General features: G+C 41.9%; 1 protein-coding gene across 2 annotated transcripts in view; it reads right to left on the bottom strand.

The window, feature by feature from the left end:
• Nucleotides 1–22,524, bottom strand: part of LOC115148581 (vasodilator-stimulated phosphoprotein) — a 37,584-nt gene extending 15,060 nt beyond the window's left edge. The window contains exons 1-2 of one of the 2 annotated variants that reach the window (XM_029690600.1): nt 22,317–22,524; nt 3,884–4,055 (exon numbers count right to left, since the gene is read on the bottom strand). In XM_029690600.1, the coding sequence (XP_029546460.1) occupies nt 3,884–4,055; nt 22,317–22,321 (177 nt within the window). In that variant the 5' untranslated portion in view covers nt 22,322–22,524. Of the gene's footprint in view, nt 1–3,883; nt 4,056–9,145; nt 9,371–22,316 lie in introns of those variants that run through there. The other variant, XM_029690601.1, reaches the window with a different exon arrangement.
• Nucleotides 22,525–23,056: the final 532 nt, after the last annotated feature.

Raw genomic sequence — 23,056 nt, forward strand, 5'->3', positions numbered from 1 at the left:
TAAAGTAATGAATAAAAAAATAATTTGAAGTACCACTTAAGTAGTTTTTTGGGGTATCTGTAATTTACAATTTATATTTCTGACAACTTTAATTCCTCTACATTTCTTAAGACAATATGTACTTTTTACTGGAATACATTTTCCCTATTAAAGCATCTTTACTTTTACTCAAGTATGACAATGGAGTACTTTTTCCAACACTGTAGGCTAGGCTTTGCTAGGGCGGGTCTTCCACTACCCTAGTGTGAGAGGAAGGCATTAGCTCGAGAGCAGAGGTAGTGGCACACAGTAAACAGAAGTGAGATAGGGAAGACTGAAAGAAAGAGGAAGACAGCTGACACATGAAGCCCCAACAATACTAACAAGACTAACCTTAATGAGCAGAAGTTGCTGGCTGCATATTGACATTCTGCAGCAACAGAAAAAGGACAAAGCCTAACCCACAATCTCTGAGTGTGACAGCAAGGAAACGCACAGGGGACTGGTTCTCATATGGTGTTATAGCACCCACATACTAACTCTCACAAGATGTACAGATCAGTCAGTCTAAAATTGTTCAAACCAGTCAGCTCGACTGTACAAAGAGGTCCCAGAAGGAAAATGTTTACCCTCCTTGCCCAGCATTGTTCTCTACACAGTATACAGTGCCTTCGGAAAGTATTCCGACACCTTGACTTTCTCCAAATTTTTGTCACTCATCAATCTAAACACAATACCCCATAATGAAGGATTAGACATTTTCGCAAATTTATAATAAAAAAATAAATAAACTGAAATATTACATTTACATAAGTATTCAGACCCTTTACTCAGCCCTTTGTTGTAGCACCTTTGGCAGCGATTACAGCAATGAGTCTTCTCGGGTATGATGCTACAAGCTTGGCGCACCTGTATTTGGGGAGTTTCTCCCATTCTTCTCTGCAGATCCTCTCAAACTATGTCAGGTTGGATGGGGAGCGACGGTGCACAGCTATTTTCAAGTTTTTCCAGAGATGTTCGATCAGGTTCAAGTCCAGGCTCTGGCTGGGCCACTCAAAAACATTCAGGGACTTGACCTGAAGCCACTCCTGTGTTGTCTTGGCTGTGTGCTTAGGGTCGTTGCCCCGTTGGAATGTTAACCTTCACCCCAGTCTGAGGTCCTGAGCTCTCTGGAGCAGGTTTTCATCAAGGATCTCGCTATACTTTGCCACGTGCATCTTTACCTCGGTCCTGACGAGTCTCCCAGTACCTCCCGCTGAAAAACATCCCCACAGCATGATGCTGCCACCACCACCATGCTTCACTATAGGGATGGTGCCTGGTTTCCTCAAGATGTGAAGCTTGGCATTCAGGCCAAAGAGTTTAATCTTGGTTTCATCAGAACAGAGAATCTTGTTTCTCAGTTTGATCGGGCGGCCAGCTCTAGGAAGAGTCTTGGAGGTTCCAAACTTTTTATTTTTAAGAATGATTGAGGCCACTGTGTTCTTTGGGACCTTTAATGCTGCAGACATTTTTTGGTACACTTCCCCAGATCTGTGCCTTGACACAATCCTGTCTCTGAGCTCTAAGGACAACTCCTTTGACGTCATGGCTTGGGTTTTTCTCTGACATGCGCTGTCAACTACGGGACCTTATAAAAAAAATCTCAATGATGATTAATGAAAACAGGATTCACCTGACCTCAATTTCAAGTCTCATAGCAAAGGGTCTGAATACTTTATACAAATAAGGTATTTCTGTTAGTCAAGGGGTCTGAATACTTTTCGAAGGCATGGTATATAGTACCAGTCAAAAGTTTGGACAAACCTACTCATTCAAGGGTTAGAATAATAGTGAAGACATCAACCTATGAAATAACACATATGGGATCATGTTGTAACCCAAAAAGTGTTAAACAAATCAAAATATATTTTATATTTCAGATTCTTCAAAGTACAGACCCTTTGCCTTGACAGCTTTGCACACTCTTGGCATTCTCTCAACCAGCTTCATGAGGTAGTCACCTGGAATGCATTTACATTAACAGGTGTTCCTTGTTAAAAGAACATTTGTGGCATTTCTTTCGTTAATGCGTTTGAGCCAATCAGTTGTGTTGTGACAAGGTAGGGGTGGTATACAGAAGATAGCCCTATTTGGTGAAAGACCAAGTCCATATTATGGCAAGAACAGCTCAAATAAGCAAAGAGAAACGACAGTCCATCATTACTTTATTAAGACATGAAGGTCAGTCAATGCGGAAAATTTCAAGAACTATGATGAAACTGGAGCTCATGAGGACCGCCACAGGAAAGGAAGACCCAGAGTTACCTCTGCTGCAGAGGATAAGTTCATTAGAGTTACCAGTCTCAGAAATTGCAGCCAAAATAAATGGACACCAATAAAAAGCCAATACTAAAGGACACTAATAGGAAGAAGAGACTTGCTTGGGTCAAGAAACACGAGCAATGGACATTAGACCAGTGGAAATCGGTCCAACTGCACTGTTTTAGTGAGACGCAGAGAAGGTGACAAGATGATTTCAGCATGTGTGGTTCCCACCGTGAAGCACGGAGGTGGTGGTGTGATGGTGCTTTGCTCGTGACACGGTCAGTGATTTATTTAGAATTCAAGGCATACTTAACCAGCATTGCTACCACAGCATTCTGCAGCAATATGCCATCCCATCTGGTTTACACTTAGTTGGACTATCATTTGTTTTTCAAGAGGACAATGACCCAAAACACATCCAGGCTGTGTAAGGGCTATTTGACCAAGAAGGAGAGTGATGGAGTGCTGCATCAGATGACCTGGCCTCCACAATCTCCCGACCTCAACCCAATTGAGATGGTTTGCGATGAGTTGGACCACAGAGTGAAGGAAAAGCAGCCAACAAGTGCCCAGTATATGTGGGAACTCCTTCAAGACTGTTGGAAAAGCATTCCAGCTGAAGCTGGTTGAGAGAATGCCAAGCGTGTGCAAAGCTGTCATCAAGGCTAGGGGGGCTGCTTTGAAAAATATAAAATATACCCACTTTTTGGGTTAATACATGATTCCATATGTGTTATTTCATAGGTTGTAGAATAATAGTGAAGAAATCAATGTAGAAAATAGTAAAAATAAAGAAACTCTGGAATGAGTAGGTGTGTCCAAACTTTTGACTGGTACTGTACACACACACACACACACACACACACACACACACTGTATTAGTGGTGGTCTGTCCATATCGATATCAGTTGCATTTTTCCATTCGATATCATATCAGAATTTACTGTACTTGCCGTTTACCCCTTTCTGTGACATGAACTGTAAAATGTGTTTGATCTTTATTAGCCAACATATTGGTCGGGTCGCGACTGATCTTGATGAGCCACCGTAGTTGTTGCAGGCATGGTTACACGTGGTCTACGGTTGTGAGGCCGGTTGGATGTACTGTCAAATTCTCTAAAATGACGTTTGAGGCTGCTTATGGAAGATAAATTAACATTAAATTCTCTGGCAACAGCTCTGGTGGACATTCCTGCAGTCAGCATGCCAATTGCACGCTCCCTCAAAACATCTGTGGCATTGTGTTGTGTGACAAAACTGCACTTTTGAGTGGCCTTTTTTTGTCCCCAGCACAAGGTGCACCTGTGTAATGATCATGCTGTTTAATGAGCTTCTTGATATGCCACACCTGTCAGGTGGATGGATTATCTTGGCAAAGGAGAAAGGCTCACTAACAGGGATGTAAACAAATTTGTGCACAACAACATTTTAGAGAAATAAGGTTTTTGTACGTATGGAACATTTCTGGAATACTTTATTTCAGCTCATGAAAAATGGGACCAACAATACATGTTGTGTTTATATTTTGCTCTATCGATTATTACACAGTGCATCTTAGGAATTCTCTGTTCATGGTGTGTGTGTGTGCACTAGTTACCTGCTGGTCACCCTGCATCTTGCGTCCCACCACTCGGAATGTGTTGGCTACGGGGTTGTGGAAGATCTGGACCCTGCTGAAGGCCTGGCCCCCCTCACCCGCCGACACCCAGCGCTTGTTACCATCATCATACTGCATGACCGTGGCTCGCACCTGGCAGATACTGGTCTCACTGAGAAACCAAGAGAGAAGAGAGGGAGGGAGGGAGTTGAGAGAGAAACAGGGAGAGTGAGAAGGGGAAGAAAGAGGGTCCGGGAAGTTTGAAAGAGATGAGGAGGCAGAGGAGGAGAGTTAATTCAGTCATCTCAAACAGGGAATTAACACTAACAAGATAGTCCATTACCCCATGAGGAGTGCAATGCACAACTGTGGACATTGCGTTGTTGTTCATGTTGCTTTATGGCACAAAGCAAGATGAGGAAATTGAAGATGGCTAAAAGAGATATGCATTACACAAAGCAATGTTTTAAAATAGAGATATGGTCACTTCTGCCTTTTTAGCACGTTTTTTTCTATGAAAAAAGTGTGACCAGCAGTAACACGTCACCCAAATAACTGAAGTTGAGTGAAATTAGTTGTGGGATGAGCTCAAGTCAAACGTGACACCACTAGGGCTATTACAGTGACTGTATTAGCCCTACATCGACAGTCACCAGTTATGGCCGCAGTCAAATTTCACGTGACCGCTGAGTCACCGTAACTAGGCTTCTCCAAAACTGCGAGCTGATGCCACTGATGGTCATTAGTAGTACTTGCTAACGGCCAGTCTCTAATGGCCCGGTACTCAGTGCTCTATTGTCCCTCTAATCACTCTGACAGCAACGCAAATGGAATCAAAAATCAAATCAAACACTTCATGAGAGCCCTGGCATTCAGCGTTTGAGCGGAATAGGACCACCTGCTGCGCAGCGAGAGCCGGCTCCTAGCTGGTTCCCCATGTTGCGCAACATTTATAGTCCTCTATAGGCCATGCAATTTCGTGAAACGGAGTTTTGATTACCTCCATTATAAAGAGGATCCCATCAGCTTTCTATAGGCTAGGCCTACTATATTTAACTCTCAACTTTCTTAAAATCAAGCACATTGCTTCCGTGTTACAACCGGAGTAGATGGCCTGGCTGGCATGAAAACGAACCGCAGGAAAATAATTCTAATTTTCTATTCAAGTGCATGCGAATGACATGTATCCCCCCCTCCCCATTTTTTTGCAACTTTTTCAACTCATAGTCACATGCATTATGTAGCCTAGCCCAATGTTTTGATAAGGTTTTTAATAAAACTAGTGGCCAATTAATTCTAAACGTAATCTATAGGCCGTAATCTACAGGCCTATGAACCCTGAAACTGGGTTCGAGAGTCCATAGCCTACAGAGTGAAACTTGTTCTTATTAGCTGAGTCATTGCTCAATCGCGTGTGAAAACAGAGTTGACTTGCCACTATTTAAAAAGAGGATCCCAGCTTTCTAGTGCTGCTATATTTGTTAAATTCTTACAATTAACCACATTATTCTGCTTTACAACTGGTGCAGCCTACCTGGCATATTAAAAATGTAACTGCAGGTAACCTCCATTCATTATTTGAGTGCAGACTGAAAAGTAATTCCACACAAACTGTATTATCTTAGGCTATATGCAAAGACCAGATTCAATTGAGAATATTCTGAAAATATTATCAAGTGCTTGTCAAATTGTGAATGAGACACTGATGAAATGTGTGCAGCCTGCACAAGAAACAGAGCAGAGCTCATGCCTTACATGCAACTTTTTTTCAAATCATCATTCGAGTTGCATCATGCAGCCTTAGAACCCTAAGGTTTGTATCACAACTAAAGTTGCAACTAAATTCAAGCATATAGGAGGACCTCTCAAATTATCACTTTGTTAACAGCTCAACGCCGCATGTGAGCACTCCCTCGGAAATCGTTTGGGAAAAATATCCAAACACTGCATTCCACAGTAAAAATCTCATACCAAACGGACAAGCATGGTTGGTGGTGGTAGTGTGATAGTTTGGGGATGCTTTGCTGCCTCAAGACCTGGATGACTTGCCTTAATAGAAGGATCCATGAGTTCTGCTCTGTATCAGAGAATTCTACAGGAAAATGTCAGGCCATCCATCTCTAAGCTGAAGCACAGCTGGTTCATGCAGCAAGACAATAATCCAAAACACACAATCAAGTCTACATGAAAATGTCTAAAAGGCAAAAAAAATGTGACATTTTGGAATGGTTAAGTCAAAGTCCAGACCTAATCCCAATTGAGATGTTGTAGCAGGACTTGAATTAAGCAGTTCATGCTTGAAAACCCACAAATGTCGCTGAGTTAAAGCAGTTCTGCATGCAAGAGTGGGCCAACATTCCTCCACAGTGAAGTGAGGGACTATAATCAACTACATGAAGCATTGGGTTGCAGTCTTTGCAGCTAAAAGGTGGCACAACCAGTTTTGGAGAGTATGTGTGCAATTACTTTATCACACAGGGGGAATTGGGTGTTGTGTAACTTTGGTAATTCTATCAATAAAGTATCATTTTTTTCTGTTATTTGCAAACTCAGGTTCCCTTTATCAAACATTAGTGTTTGGTAGAAGATCTGATAACTTTCAGTATCAAACATTTGCAAAAATAGAGAAATCCAAAAAGGCAAATACTTTTTCACGGCAACACATTTGGAAAGTATTCAGACCCCTCAGATCAGTCAGTTCAACTGTACAAAGAGGTCCCAGAAGGAAAATATGTTTACACTCCTAGCCCAGCAGGGTTTTCTACACAGTGCCTTTGGAAAGTATTCAGACCACTTGACTTTTCCCAAATTTTGTTACATTACAGCCTTATTCTAAAATTGATTATATTTTATTTTTCCCTCATCTACAGTTGAAGTCAGAAGTTTACATACACCTTAGCCAAATACAACTCAGTTTTCACAATTTCTGACATTTAATCCTAGTACAAATTCCCTGTCTTAGGTCAGTTAGGATCACCACTATTTGAAGAATGTGAAATGTCAGAATAATAGTAGAGAATGATTTATTTCAGCTTTTATTTCTTTCATCACATTCCCAGTGGGTCAGAAGTTTACATGCACTCAATTAGTATTTGGTAGCATTGCCTTTAAATTGTTGGGAAGCTTGTGGACTTGTTTTACTGTGGATATAGATACTTTTGTACCTGTTTCCTCAGCATCTACACAAGGTCCTTTGCTGTTGTTCTGGGATTGATTTGCACTTTTCGCACCAAAGTACGTTCATCTCTAGGAAACAGAACCCGTCTCCTTCCTGAGCAGTATGACAGCTGCGTGGTCCCATGGTGTTTATACTTGCGTACTATTGTTTGTACAGATGAATGTGGTACCTTCAGGCGTTTGGAAACTGCTCCCAAAAGCCATTCCTGCATTGTCTTGTCTGTGTGCTTCGGGTTGTTGTTCTGTTGGAAGGTGAATCTTCGCCCCCAGTCTGAGGTCCTGAGCGCTCTGGAGCAGGTTTTCATCAAGGATCTCTTTGTAGTTTGCTCTGTTCATCTTTCCCTCAATCCTGACTTGTCTCCCAGTTCCTGCTGCTGAAAAACATCCCCACAGCATGATGCTGTCACCACCATGCTTCAACGTAGGGATGGTGCCAGGTTTCCTCCAGACGTGACGTTTGGCATTCAGGCCAGAGAATCTTGCTTCTCATGGTCTGAGAGTCTTTTGACAAACTTCAAGTGGGCTGTCATGTGCCTTTTACTGAAGAGTGGTTTCCGTCTGGCCACTCTACCATAAAGCCCTGATTGGTGGAGTGCTGCAGAGATGGTTGTCCTTCTGGAAGTTTCTCCCATCTCCACAGAGGAACTCTGGAGCTCCGTCAGAGTGACCATTGGGTTCTTGGTCACCATCCTGACCAAGGCTCTTCTCCCCCGATTGCTCAGTTTGGCCGGGCGGCCAGCTCTAGGAAAAGTCTTGGTGGTTCCAAACTTCTTCCATTTAAGAATGGAGGCCACTGTGTTCTTGGGGAACTTCAATGCTGCAGAAATGTTTTGGTACCCTTCCCCAGATCTGTGCCTTGACACAATCCTGTCTCGGAGCTCTACGGACAATTCCTTTGACCTCATGGCTTGGTTTTTACTCTGACATGCATGGTCTACTGTGGGACCTTATATAGACAGGTGTGTGCCTTTCCAAATCATGTGCAATCAATTAAATTTACCACAGGTGGACTCCGATGTAGAAACATCAAGGATGATCAATGGAAACAGGGTGCACCTGAGCTCAATTTCGAGTCTCATAGCAAAAGGTCTGAATACCTGTTTGTATTGGTAATATATATATATATATATATATATTATATTATATATCACACACACATATATATTTATATTGTAGTCTGATATTTCTTAATTTTTCTGGATTGTGTGTATTTTATAAAATAGTATTTTAATGCTAGGTATTATTGCACTGTTGGAGCTAGAAACACAAGCATTTGCGCTGCACCTGCGATATCTGCAAATTTGTGTACGCAACCAATAAACCTTGATTTGACTTGATTCAAAGGGGTCGCATGCGGCGTTGCCAAGGTAACGCTTGAGAAGGTAAGTCTCAGCCGCTTCCGCATCCTCTGCGGTGTCGGTGGTGTGAGAAGTGAAACAATCTCTAAATTCCTAACCCGGGGCATCTGAGCCCTGACCACTTCCTGCTCTCACAAACTGCTGCCTAAGTGCAAATTTACACACACACACACACACACACACACACACACACACACACACACACACACACACACACACACACACACACACACACACACACACACACACACACACACACACACACACACACACACACACACACACACACACGGTTGCAGGCGTAACATGCACGCTTCGCACGGACATTTGCCCAAAATCACATACATAAAAAGCATGCAAACAGGCACACATAAGGTGTTATCCCGAGGTTTTGGGATTTAATCTTGTGTGCATTTAAATCCACCTCAATTAGGAGAGCCTTTCTGTCGCCTACTAATCTACGTTATCTGACAAGCATTTTGGTGAGTACAGAGATCAAAAACAAATCATGACATAAACCCAAATTCTGCCATGTTCTTTAACAAAAAAATCATGACATGACAGCATAACTGTTTCAAAGTCACCCTTTTCTCTAAAAGTCTACCTGAAAAACAACAAGGTGACACGAGTATGCAACTGTAATACACAGTCAGATATGAAAGGGTTGAAGACTAGGAGTATTTGATGCTCAGATCTGCCTATAATGTGTGTGTCTGCCTCTACTCACCCCATTTTCCCTCTCTTCACCAACTCTTACTCTAGCACAATCCCTCCATCTGTTACTTTCTATCACTTTTGTTTGCTTTATGCACCCGCTCTCTTTCTGTCACTCCTCCCCACATCCGTCTATATCTCTACATTGTTTCACAGTAACCACCTCAGCCTGTCTCTCTCAGTTCTTAGGTGTTATCATTTTTTCCACTCTCACTCAGTCAGTTTCCCCCTCCATTTCAAATGTTCACACCTCCCCCTCTCTGCTTTCACTCTCACCTCTCCCAACTTTTCGCTCCCTCTCCCTCTCCACTCAGCTTTCCCTCTCGCTCTTTGTTTCTAGGAGTTGAGCCTTATCTGGGGCTGAGTTTGTTGACAGAACCCATGGTGCCTTCGGACTGTGTTCTCTCACTGCAGTCCACAGACTCTCTCTGTGTGTGCACAGTAAAATGACAGAGTTAATTTAATTTTAATTTAAGAAAATGTTACTTTGCCACAAAACATTTGGTCCCAGTCTAAAATATGTTTTAGACTCTGTTTTATAGACGCCAGCAGCATACCACCCTGCATCCCACGACTGTCTTGCCTCTGAAGCTAAGCAGGGTTGGTCCTGGTTGGTCCCTAGATGGGAGACCAGATGCTGCTGGAAGTGGTGTAAGGAGGCACTCTTTCCTCTGGTCTAAAAAAATAATAATATCCCATTGCCCTGTGTAGGGTGCCATCTTTTGGATGGGACGTTAAACGGGTGTCCTGACGCTCTGTAGCAACTAAAGATCCAATGGCACACTATCGTAAGAGTAGGAGTGTTAACCCCGGTGTCCTGGCTAAATTCCCAATCTGACCATCATGGCCACCTAATCATCCCCAGCTTCCAATTGGCTCATTCCTCTTCCCTGTAACTATTCCCCAGGTTGTTGCTGTAAATGAGAATGTGTTCTCAGTCAACAACAAAAAATGTACACCAAATGTGGTATGATCCTATAAACTTCATGTTGGTGCTCATGGGTCTTTTTACATGGACATGACCCTTTGTAGAGCTTCCCAGGGGTGTGTTTCATTAGTCTGAAGGCTTCCTTTCATTATCTCCTTCCTTTCGTTTGCATTTCAGAAAGCTGTATTGGAAATACCTGGTTTGTGTTTCCTATGCACTAAAACAGAAGAGAATGGACTGAAACAGGGAGGGACTACTATATCCAATAACAAATGCTCATTTTAGTTATCTGCTGCAAGACGTTTTAAAATGTATTCCGTTGAGTACCCTAATTAACGAGTTGACCCTGGTAGGGCATCCATCATATTGCGTTTACGCCTCTCCAATACTTTCGGTGCTGATGGAGAGGAGACGAGGAAATGAAGCCACTTTAAATTATTGAGGCTCACCCCAGAAAAATGAACCGGAAAAGGCATTGAATTAGCCGACTCACAGCCTGACTCACTCTAGACAGGTCCCTGAACGGTTTGTGCTGCATAGCCAACTCCTATAGTCAACTATGAATATGACCTGGGTGACAGTGTTCCAGCCACAGACTCTCACTCACTTTGAAAACAGACACAAATACTTGCAGAGCGTAATAAAAACTCTCACCTTCAACCAAGACATGCTTTCTGTATACAACTATAAATGTATAGCGAGTAATACAGTTGCTAGTTCACCTTGCTAGCTACCAGTTTAAAGATCATCGCTATAAAAACAAAAACCACACGCAATTGATGACGTGGCACGCAATCATTGGTTGATGTCTGAGCAGGGGAAGGTGACCAAGACAGTGGCTATTTGTGATAGCCACTGACCTGTAGGGCGAGACTAACACGGTGCAATTGCACGGACACACTCAAAGTGAAGTCATCGAAATAAGCAGAAGCATCAAACAAAGGCCGGTTTAAAAATAGACTTTCTGTGAACGCAAGCGCCTCACACCATCATGCCCTGGCTAGTGGCTACAGGAAACTTGGGTGTAAACAAAAATGTCCCCTTGCGGTTGGGTGTGTGACAGCTGAGTCCCTTAATAGATCACAAAAACCATCTGAAAACCTACCTCTTCAAAGAGTACCTTGATTAGTATCTGAACCCCCCCCCCCCCAAAAAAAAACGATACCTTCATTGCACTAGCACTGACTTTGCTGAAAGCTACTTTATTGTGAGAACTGTATTTACTATGACTGATATGTGGTCGTCTCACCTAGTTGCCTTAAGATGGATGCACTAACTGTAAGTCACTCTGGATAAGAGCGTCTGCTAAATGACTAAAATGTCAATGTGTGTCCATAATACTGTATAGTGGCATTAGTGACTGTCTGTCTGTAGTACTGCTGGTGTGTATGAGAGAGACACCAGTCCTGAGGAGGCATGAGTGACAACGATGCTTAATAACCACCGTCACATAATGAAAGACAGCTAGACACTGTCATCTCTCTTTGACAGCCACATACCGAAAGACAGCTATAAGTAACGTTAATGTGCTGACATCTCTCACAATCAGCCTCACATTCCTCATCCTTGCCCCATCTGTCTGTTCTCCACACATACAGCTACTTCAGTTTATGAAGCCTTTATTAAAAGCGGTAAAGTGATCGTTTCAAGTCATAAGTCTCTCAACCTCCGTTTCCCCTTTGTACTTCTTTCCTTTTAAGTCCACCCCCCACTTGAAAACAGCAGATGCAAACTTTGAACCAGTACAGATGATTTACTAAATCTGACAAGTTTAAGCCTAGACTTAACTATTTAAAATTGAGCATGCTTTTTAGTCCAGGACTAGGCTTAATCTGTGCCCAGGAGACAGTCCCTATGAGAGGATACCCACTTCTCAGACAGAGTTGGTCATGATGTTATCATCCATTCACCATTTTATCAACAGACAAGTCCATCAGTTGAGTTTCATTTACTGGCAGCATTTCAAATTACTGAGAAGAAGAAAAAAAAATTCTGACATGGGCTGCCTGTCTAAATGCAGCATATTCGTCCTATTCTTCAGTCTTGTCTGGGATATTTATTTTAGTTGTCCGGGGTTGGGGAGTAATGGCTTACATGTAATCCATTACAACAACAAAAAAACTCATCCGTTATGTTACCAGCAAAAATATTGTAATCAGATTACAGATACTTTTGAAAAACTAGATGATTACTTTGAGGATACATTTTTTTTAAAGTACAACCAAGATAGCGGACTGAACACAGCAGTGTAGATCGCCTCAAGATAAAAACGTAATATTCAATATCGGTAAGTTAGACTAAATATTAGCACTTCAAACTGGTGGGTAATAACCTTCAATCTGGAAAACACCACAAAACAAATCATAAGACTAGAGAAATTTTGCAACAAATATTACGAAAACAAGCAACATCCAAACATGACAGAGAGTAAAACAGGGGAACCTATTTCAAAACGAAAAACGTGACTCTTCTACAGACACAATTTAATCTTTTCACCACCGGGAATGGTAAAGGTCGAAACCGATCTGTTAAAATCAATAAATGATAAATTGGGTATACTTGAACTAGTCAATAAGGATATAAAAGAGATGAAGGCCTTGAGATGAGTGACGAAAAAGCTGCGACATTGGAGAAAGACACAAACAAGCTAAAAGGGACAGTCAATAATATTGAAACCGAAGTTAATGAACTTAAAATAAAGAACATTGTTCTGAGAGAAGCCTTACTTGACATACAGACTAGATCCATGAGAGAGAATTTGGTACTTCCAGGTATCCAAGAGAAAGAAGGAGAAGTTCCTCAAGGTGTAGTTAGTGAGTTCCTCCTTACAGCGCTTCAGATCCCACGCGAAGCTGACGTTAAAATCCAACTTGAAAGTATACACAGTTTCGGACAGAGAGGGCAGAGGTATGAACGCCCAATCGTTGCCAAATTTGCTTGCTTTAATGATGAAATAACGGTTAAAAGCCTGGGGAAAAGACTTGCTGGCACAAAAACAGGCAAGAATGATTAGTTCCCGAAGGAAATTGCAGAACGGCGCAAAGTTCTGTATCCAATCTTCAAGGAAAATAGATTGAAAGGGAAACGCATAGCTCTCGTAGTCGATAAACTGTATATTGATAACCAATTGTTCAGAGACACAGACTACTCCATGGCTATTCTAAAAAGTACAAAGTTCTTACAGCGGCAAATAATGAAACACACAATACTAGCCATGGTAGGGATTGTAATAATACAAAAAATAGATAGAAAAGCAATCTTCAAATAATTGGAACACAAAAAGGTACTAATTCAACATGGTGGAGATAAAAACATAGCAGACAGAAGACATAGAAGGCACATGATGTGGGTATGTGTGGATGGATGTATTGTGATGTGTGCTTTTGGTGTTTGGGAAAGTGTGGCGTTAAGTGAGAAAGGAAATGGTTGCATATCCCAGAACCAATGCGTGTCTGTGAGCAGGGGTTGTGAGAGAGCTTTCAATTTTGTGCAGATGAGGGATATACATTTTATAATGAATTATACATCTAATTTATGGTCCTATCTTGATGGAACGGTCCACAACCCTATACACCCACCTGAATGACCCAAACACTAAAGAGAAGCTTTATGGGCCTGCTGTAAGCGGCTTGTATGCCGCCAAAATGCAGACCTTCTAGAGCAGCACCGCCCCCTCAAGATTCTGAACCTGCCTGGCAGTGTTGGCCCTGCAAAGCCAGAGCCCCCTGATGGGAGAGCATAATATACAAGGAAATTCTCAAAGCTGCTAATAAGAACCTTGACAACCTTGTACCTAGCCGGTGAGGATTCCAGTAGGATGCCCCCACCCAGGCAGTGGCAGTGCTGGCAACACTAGCTGCAGTAACCCATGGGGGTTTACACTCGGACATTCAGAGAGGGGGCATATTATTGTGGCCCCGGTGGCACAAGATCAACAGTCTGACTGCACAGAGATACTTGGGAATATGGTCACAACGGGGGACCATGTGTGGGTGTTTCAGGGGAAGGGGGTATATCTGACCTCCATCACCTAGGACGTGACAATGGTTACCGTAATTTCCGGACTATAAGCCGCAACTTTTTTCCCACGCTTTGAACCCCGCGGCTTAAACAATGACGCGGCTAATATATGGATTTCAATTTTTTTTTTCAAAAAAAAACATTCTGTGACGTGCTCAGTTTTTTGGCGGCATGAAGCTTTCATTAGACCAATGAAATTGCAGAACGGGTTAAGGTCAAACAACTTTTTTGTTTACTGTTTAGATTAAATCGAGCGCTCTCAAACGTCCCATCATTCTGATTACGGTAGTCATTTTGTCACCCTCATCATAGCAAAGACACGGAGAAATGCATATGATGCGGCTTTCAAGTTGAAGGCGATTGATCTGGCTGTTGGAAAAGGAAATAGAGCTGCTGCACGGAAGCTTGGTCTTAATGAGTCGATGATAAGACGTTGGAAACAGCAGCGTGAGGAATTGACTCAGTGCAAAAAGACAACTAATACTTACTGCTAATTTTTAATTTTTTGTTACAAGCCGTGTTTCGTTAAAGCCCATTTATTTTTGTTACAAGCCGTGTTTCGTTAAAGCCTGTGTAAAGTTCATTTGTTTCAATGTACCAGTAGGCACCTGCGGCTTATAGACATGTGCGGCTTATTTATGTTCAAAATAATATATTTTTTTTAATTCAGTGGGTGCGGCTTATATTCAGGTGCGCTCAATAGTCCGGAAATTACGGTAATCAAATCTCCCCATTTCTGCCTATTTTTGCAGGCCTTCTCATACAGCGGCAACTGTATATGCATTCGTAAATCAAGACCTTTCTTGAGTTGGGCTCTGGGATGGTGCAACTGTTGAGCATCTGAGTGCATGGTTGTTTGTGGGGGAAAGGGGTTGAGTGTGTATGAATGGTTGTGTGTGTGTGTGTGTGTGTGTGTGTGTGTGTGTGTGTGTGTGTATGTATCCCACAACTGTTGCGAGGGAGTAAAACATCTTAGGGACAATATAGGATGAATCACAATTGTTTTATAAAATAATAATTGCTTGCCAAAATGTAATTTCTGTAATGGCAATATTGGTAAGAGGTAACAATCCTTTGCATAAACTGCCTACATTACCACAAATATGAAATTGCTCATTACGATATATATATATATATATATACTGCTCAAAAAAATAAAGGGAACACTTAAACAACACAATGTAACTCCAAGTCAGTCACACTTCTGTGAAATCAAACTGTCCACTTAGGAAGCAACACTGATTGACAATAAATTTCACATGCTGTTGTGCAAATGGAATAGATAACAGGTGGAAATTATAGGCAATTAGCAAGACACCCCCAATAAAGGAGTGGTTCTGCAGGTGGTAACCACAGACCACTTCTCAGTTCCTATGCTTCCTGGCTGCTGTTTTGGTCACTTTTGAATGCTGGCGGTGCTTTCATTGTAGTGGTAGCATGAGACGGAGTCTACAACCCACACAAGTGGCTCAGGTAGTGCAGCTCATCCAGGATGGCACATCAATGCGAGCTGTGGCAAGAAGGTTTGCTGTGTCTGTCAGCGTAGTGTCCAGAGCATGGAGGCGCTACCAGGAGACAGGCCAGTACATCAGGAGACGTGGAGGAGGCCGTAGGAGGGCAACAACCCAGCAGCAGGACCGCTACCTCCGCCTTTGTGCAAGGAGGAGCAGGAGAAGCACTGCCAGAGCCCTGCAAAATGACCTCCAGCAGGCCACAAATGTGCATGTGTCTGCTCAAACAGTCAGAAACAGACTCCATGAGGGTGGTATGAGGGCCCGACGTCCACAAGTGTGGGTTGTGCTTACAGCCCAACACCGTGCAGGACGTTTGGCATTTGCCAGAGAACACCAAGATTGGCAAATTCGCCACTGGCGCCCTGTGCTCTTCACAGATGAAAGCAGGTTCACACTGAGCACATCTGACAGACGTGACAGAGTCTGGAGACGCCGTGGAGAACGTTCTGCTGCCTGCAACATCCTTCAGCATGACCGGTTTGGCGGAGGGTCAGTCATGGTGTGGGGTGGCATTTCTTTGTGGGGCCGCACAGCCCTCCATGTGCTCGCCAGAGGTAGCCTGACTGCCATTAGGTACCGAGATGAGATCCTCAGACCCCTTGTGAGACCATATGCTGGTGCGGTTGGCCCTGGGTTCCTCCTAATGCAAGACAATGCTAGACCTCATGTGGCTGGAGTGTGTCAGCAGTTCCTGCAAGAGGAAGGCATTGATGCTATGGACTGGCCCGCCCGTTCCCCAGACCTGAATCCAATTGAGCACATCTGGGACATCATGTCTCGCTCCATCCACCAACGCCACGTTGCACCACAGACTGTCCAGGAGTTGGCGGATGCTTTAGTCCAGGTCTGGGAGGAGATCCCTCAGGATCACCTCATCAGGAGCATGCCCAGGCTTTGTAGGGAGGTCATACAGGCACGTGGAGGCCACACACTACTGAGCCTCATTTTGACTTGTTTTAAGGACATTACATCAAAGTTGGATCAGCCTGTAGTGTAGTTTTCCACTTTAATTTTGAGTGTGACTCCAAATCCAGACCTCCATGGGTTGATAAATTGGATTTCCATTGATTATTTTTGTGTGATTTTGTTGTCAGCACATTCAACTATGTAAAGAAAAAAATATTTAATAAGATTATTTATTTCATTCAGATCTAGGATGTGTTGTTTAAGTGTTCCCTTTATTTTTTTGAGCAGTGTATATATATTACAAATCGAGGGCGATGGAAATGCTTTTGGTGGTTGTTCTGCTTCTGTTCTGTGGGGGGGTATTGTGTGCCCTTTTCAAAGGATGGGTCCCAGTGTCTCAGGGGCCATGGGATGACAACCCAACTCGGGATGGGGAGGGGTTTTAGTGGGTGGAATAGTGGGGACCAATTGGAGGTTTACTTAGTAGCAATGCAAATAATTGTAATGGCTTAGCAGATAATTAGAAACAATGATCAGACTTACCTGGCTAAAAGAGAAGGAATATAATATCTATTGTTTTAAGGAAACTCATTCAACAATTTTAGATGCAGTTTTGTTTAAAAAGGGCTGGGGGGGTTGAAATATATTTCTCCCATGGGCAAAGAAATTCAAAAGGGGTGTTCATAGTAATTTTATCCAAATGTGCAAATTGTCCAAACAGATCCTCAAGGTAGATGGATGATTTTCAATATGTTATTGGACTATAAACAGAAATGGGTCATTAACCTTTACGGACCAAATAATGATGATCCACGCTTCTTTGCAAAATTATATATAAAATCATTTATCAACCCTACAAGCAACCCAATACTATTCTATTATTATTATTGTGGGAGATTATAATATTGTTTTAAATACCTCTATGGATGATAAAGGAAATCACACTACAAACTATCAACTTCAGGCACTTAAGGAAATCATGAATGTCATGGATATATTGGAATTAGTGGATATATGGAGGCTTAAATACACTGACCTAGTGAGATATACATGGCGGAGGCTTAATCAAGCTAGTTGTCTAGATTACTTTCTTATGTCATTCTCTCTGGCACCAACAGTTTAAAAAGTGTGGATAGGGGACAGAATGCGGTCGGACCATCACATAATTGGCATATATAAACTCAGCAAAAAAAATAAACGTCCCTTTTTCAGGACCCTGTCTTTCAAAGATCATTCGTAAAATAACTTCACAGATCTTCATTGTAAAGGGTTTAAACACTGTTTCCCATACTTGTTCAATGAACCATAAACAATTAATGAACATGCACCTGTGGAACGTCATTAAGACACTAACAGCTTACAGACGGTAGGCAATTAAGGTCACAGTTATGAAAACTTAGGACACTAAAGAGGCCTTTCTACTGAAAACACCAAAAGAAAGATGCCCAGCGTCCCTGCTCATCTGCATGAACGTGCTTTAGGGATGCTGCAAGGAGGCATGAGGACTGCAGATGTGGCCAGGGCAATAAATTGCAATGTCCGTACTGTGAGACGCCTAAGACAGCGCTACAGGGAGACAGGACAGACAGCGCTACAGGGAGACAGGACGGACAGCTGATCGTCCTCGCAGTGGCAGACCACATGTAACAACACCTGCACAGGATCGGTACATCCGAACATCACACCTGTGGGACAGGTACAGGATGGCAACAACAACTGCCCGAGTTACACCAGGAACGCACAATCCCTCCATCAGTGCTCAGACTGTCCGCAATAGACTGGACTGAGGGCTTGTAGGCCTGTTGTAAGGCAGGTCCTCACCAGACATCACCGGCAACAACGTCGCCTATGGGCACAAACCCACCGTCGCTGGACCAGACAGGACTGGCAAAAGTGCTCTTCACTGACGAGGGGTGATGGTCGGATTTGCGTTTATCGTCAAAGGAATGAGTGTTACACTGAGGCCTGCACTTTGGAGCGGAATCGATTGGAGGGTCTGTCATGGTCTGGGGCGGTGTGTCACAGCATCATCGGACTGAGCTTGTTGTCATTGCAGGCAATCTCAACGCTGTACGTAACAGGGAAGACATCCTCCTCCCTCATGTGGTACCCTTTCTGCAGGCTCATCCTGACATGACCCTCTGGCATGACAATGCCACTAGCCATACTGCTCGTTTTATGCATGATTTCCTGCAGGGCAGGAATGTCAGTGTTCTGTCATTCCTGCTCTGTCAGCAGATCCCCTTATTGTATGGGACACTTTTAAATGTGCCTTTAGAGGCCATGCAATTCAGTACTCATCTATAAAACAAAAGCAATTTAGGTCAAAAGAGTCCATATAAACAAAGGAAATTGAAGAACTAACAGTACAGATAGATAGCAATAAAAACTGTACCATAGAGGTTCAGAATAAGTTACAGGAAAAACAAAAAGAAATGGAGGAACTTATTCAAGAAAGATCCAGTGTAATATATTATCAAAAATAAAGCGAACTGGATGGAATATGGAGAAAAAAATGCACCAATCTTCAACATAGAAATGCTACCAAAAATGTTTTACTGAAACTTGTTACAAATGATGGAGTCACTCATTATTCCCCCGAACGATACTTTGAAAGAGGAAGTAAAGTACTTTAAGCATGTTTTTGTTTCAGTCTCCTCCATCTCCACTAACTGAAACTAATTATATGGATTTTTTTCATATTAATAATGTAAAATTAACATCTGTACAGAAAGACTCATGTGAAGGCCAAATTACAGAGGAGGAACTTCTTGATTCGATTAAAGCCTTCAAGTCCGGGAAAACTCCAGGGCTGGATGGCATACCAGTGGAGGTATAGCAAACTTTTTTTTTATATACTCAAAGGACCATTATTAGCATGTTTTAACCACTCCTATATAGATGGTAGATTATCTGACACGTAACAAGGTCTGATTTCATTATTACTGAAACAGGATCCAAGTGGTATATATAAAGATCCAGAAGCAACGTCTCTTTTTCACCTAATTCTCTCATTCTGAAAATTAACCACATAATTTAGGGAAAACATCCATTCATTAGCTAGTTAACATTTCACACAGATTGCCAGGGTCCAGTAAGCAACTAACGCGATGCGTTATAACTTGAGGAACGGCAAGGAGTCGTATACCAGTTAATACTATAGCCAATTGGTTAGGTTACTAACGTTAGCTGTCTGACTTTATTAGCCAGCTAATTTTCACACCATAAACTCAATTATTTGATCAGCTAAGTTGGCTAATGTTGCTCAACTTTTTTTTTTCAACTTTTCTCTGGCTAGCTAACGGAGAATTCGATCCAGCTAGCAAGACACTTAACAAAGCTTGTTCCACCACAGTTTCTCCCTCACCTAAAACTTTCCAAATGCCAATTTGATGTAATTTTAAAATGGACAGAAATGTTTTGCTTTTCTTTCAAAAACAAGGACATTTCCAAGTGACCCCAAACTTTTGAACCATAGTGTGTATACAGTACCAGTGAAAGGTTTGGAAACAACTACTCATTCAAGGGTTTCTTTCTTTTGACTCTTGTAGAATAATATTGAAGACATAAAACTATGAAATAACACATTGAATCCTGTAGTAACCAAAAAAAGTCTTAAAACAAATCAAATTTGAGATTCTTCAAAGTAGCCACCCTTTGCCTTGATGACAGCTTAGCACACTCTTGGCATTGTCTCAACCAGCTTCATGAGGTAGTCACCTGGAATGGAATGCATTTCAGTTAACAGGTGTTCCTTGTTAATAGTTAATTTGTGGAATTTCTTTCCTTCTTAATGTGTTTGAGCCAATCAGTTGTGTTTTGACAAGGTAGCGGTGGTATACAGAAAATAGCTCTATTTGGTAAATATTATGGCAAAAGAAGAGCTCATTTAAGTTAAGAAAAACAAAAGTCCATCATTACTTAAAAACATGGAGGTCAGTTAATCCAGGAAACTTAAAGAACTTTGAAAGTTTCTTCAAGTGCAGTCACAAAAACCATCGAGCGCTATGATGAAACTGTCTCTCATGAGGACCACCACAGGAAAGGAAGACCCAGAGTTACCTCTGCTGCAGAGGATCAGTTCATTAGAGTTACCAACCTCAGAAATTGCAGCCCCAATAAATGCTTCACAGAGTTCAAGTAACAGACACATCTCAACTTCAACTGTTCAGAGGAGAATGTGTTAATCAAGCCTTCATGGTCAAATTGCTGCATAGAAACCACTACTAAAGGACACCAATAAGAAGAAGAGACTTGCTTGGGCCAAGAAACATGAACAATGGACATTAGACCAGTGGAAATCTGCCCTTTGGTCTGATGAGTCCAAATTTGAGATGTTTGGTTCCAACCGCCGTGACTTAGAGATACAGAGTAGGTGAACAGATGATCTCCGCATGTGTGGTTCCCACCGTGAAGCATGGAGGGGTGGTGTGATGGTGCTTTGCTGGTGACACTATCTGTGATTTATTTTGAATTCAAGGCACACTTAACCATCATCACTACCACAGCATTCTGCAGCAATACGCCATCCCATCTGGTTTGCGCTTAGTTGGACTATCATTTGTTTTCAACAGGACAATGACCCAACACACCTCCAGGCTGTGTAAGGGCTATTTGACCAAGAAGGAGAGTGATGGAGTGCTGCATCAGATGACCTGGCCTCCACAATCTCCCAACCTCAACCCAATTGAGATGGTTTGGGATGAGTTGGACCTCAGAGTGAAGGAAAAGCAGCCAGTGCTCAGCATATGTGGGAACTCCTTCAAGACTGTTGGAAAAGCATTCCAGGTGAAGCCGGTTGAGAGAATGCCAAGAGTGTGCAAAGCTGTCATCAAGGCAAAGGGTGGCTATTTGAAGAATAACAAACATATTTGGATTTGTTTTTAAACTTTTTTGGTTACTACATGATTCCATATGTGTTATTTCATTGTTTGTCTTCACTATTATTCTACAATGTAGAAAATAGTAAAAATAAAGAAAAACCCTTGAATGAGTAGGTGTTCTAAAACTTTTACCCGGTAGAGAGTGTGTGTATATATATATATATATATATATATATATAATCCCAGCCCCTGTCCCCGCAGGAGACCTTTTGGTAGGCAGTCATTATAAATAAGAATTTGTTCTTAACTGACTTGCCTAGTTAAATAAAGGTTAAATAAATTAAACAAATAAAAAATAAGAAAAGCAATTACACCTAACCTGGAAGAGGGAATGTAGGCTACTATTTTGCAATTAAAACTAAACTGCATGGGTTAGGGCTAATTGGTGTTGGAAAATGTTTACTCGAAACCTCTGAATCTGCCAATATTGCTACGCTACTCTATAGGTCTATAAATAGTCTGAACAATTGGGTTTTGGCTATTGTAGTGTATTTGAATTTTGAGAACAGCTCCTGTTCTATCCTAGCCAGTAGAATAAACGAAATTATAAAAAAGGTTCGGAGAAATCTACTTGCATATAAACGAAATGTTATTCCATGTCTACATTCAAAAACTAGTCATCTGAATATGGTAAATACATCTGAATATGGTCATGTTTTATCGACAGCTATAAAACACCGGTAGTCTACGTTCGCACTATTTTACACACAAGTGCATTGCCCAACCATAAATCATGTTCGTAGACTCTTTATCGTGAATTTCGTCATTTTGAGAGAAAAAAAAACTATGACGAACGTTAATCTACCCTTGTTCGAATTTAAATAAATAATCAGGGCAATTAACACCAATGTTTAAAGCGCGACATTGTAACATAGCATATTGAAACAAAAACAGGCAATTACACAAAACTGATTTTCCACGGACTTAATTTACCTCATTGTTTAAGGCGAGACTGCAAATCCTCTCTCCCAAGCTAGATATTTGGTTTTGGATGAGTAGCCGGAGTAGAAAATAGAAGACATAAGATGAAACGATGGTAAAAATGTGATACACACATATATCAATCTAGCCACCCTAATATGACTGCACAAATAGGCAAAATAAACACCGGCACACCACGACAATTTCCTGGTTCAAGGGAGGAGGAGGTTGAATAGAATTGTTGGTGCTTTCAAGATAACGGGGAACTCGGAAAAAATCGAGGTCAAATCATGACGTCAGTGATGTAAAGTACTTATGAAATATATATTTTTTATTTAACTAGGCAAGTAAGTTAAGAACAAACTATCATTTACAACGACCCCAGCTTAACACAGACGACGCTGGGACAATTGTGCGCTGAACTATGGGACTCCCAATCACGACCGGATGTGATTCAGCCTGGATTCGAACGAGGGACTGTAGCGCTGAGATGCAGTGCCTTAGACCGCTGCGCCACTCGGGAGCCCACAACACTCGTTCCCATACCAGGAGTCGAACCGAGGCTGCCTGGGTGAAAACCAGGAATCCTAACCGCTAGACCATACATTCTACACCTTCAAATATACTATAAAGTAGGCCTACAACTTCAACAGTTTTTGGGGTATTTGTACTTTACTATTTATATTTTTTGACAACTTTTACTTTTACTACACTACATTCCTAAAGAAAATGATGCACTTTTTACTCCATAC

Source organism: Salmo trutta, chromosome 15 (assembly GCF_901001165.1).
Source record: "Salmo trutta chromosome 15, fSalTru1.1, whole genome shotgun sequence".
Taxonomy (NCBI): domain Eukaryota; kingdom Metazoa; phylum Chordata; class Actinopteri; order Salmoniformes; family Salmonidae; genus Salmo; species Salmo trutta.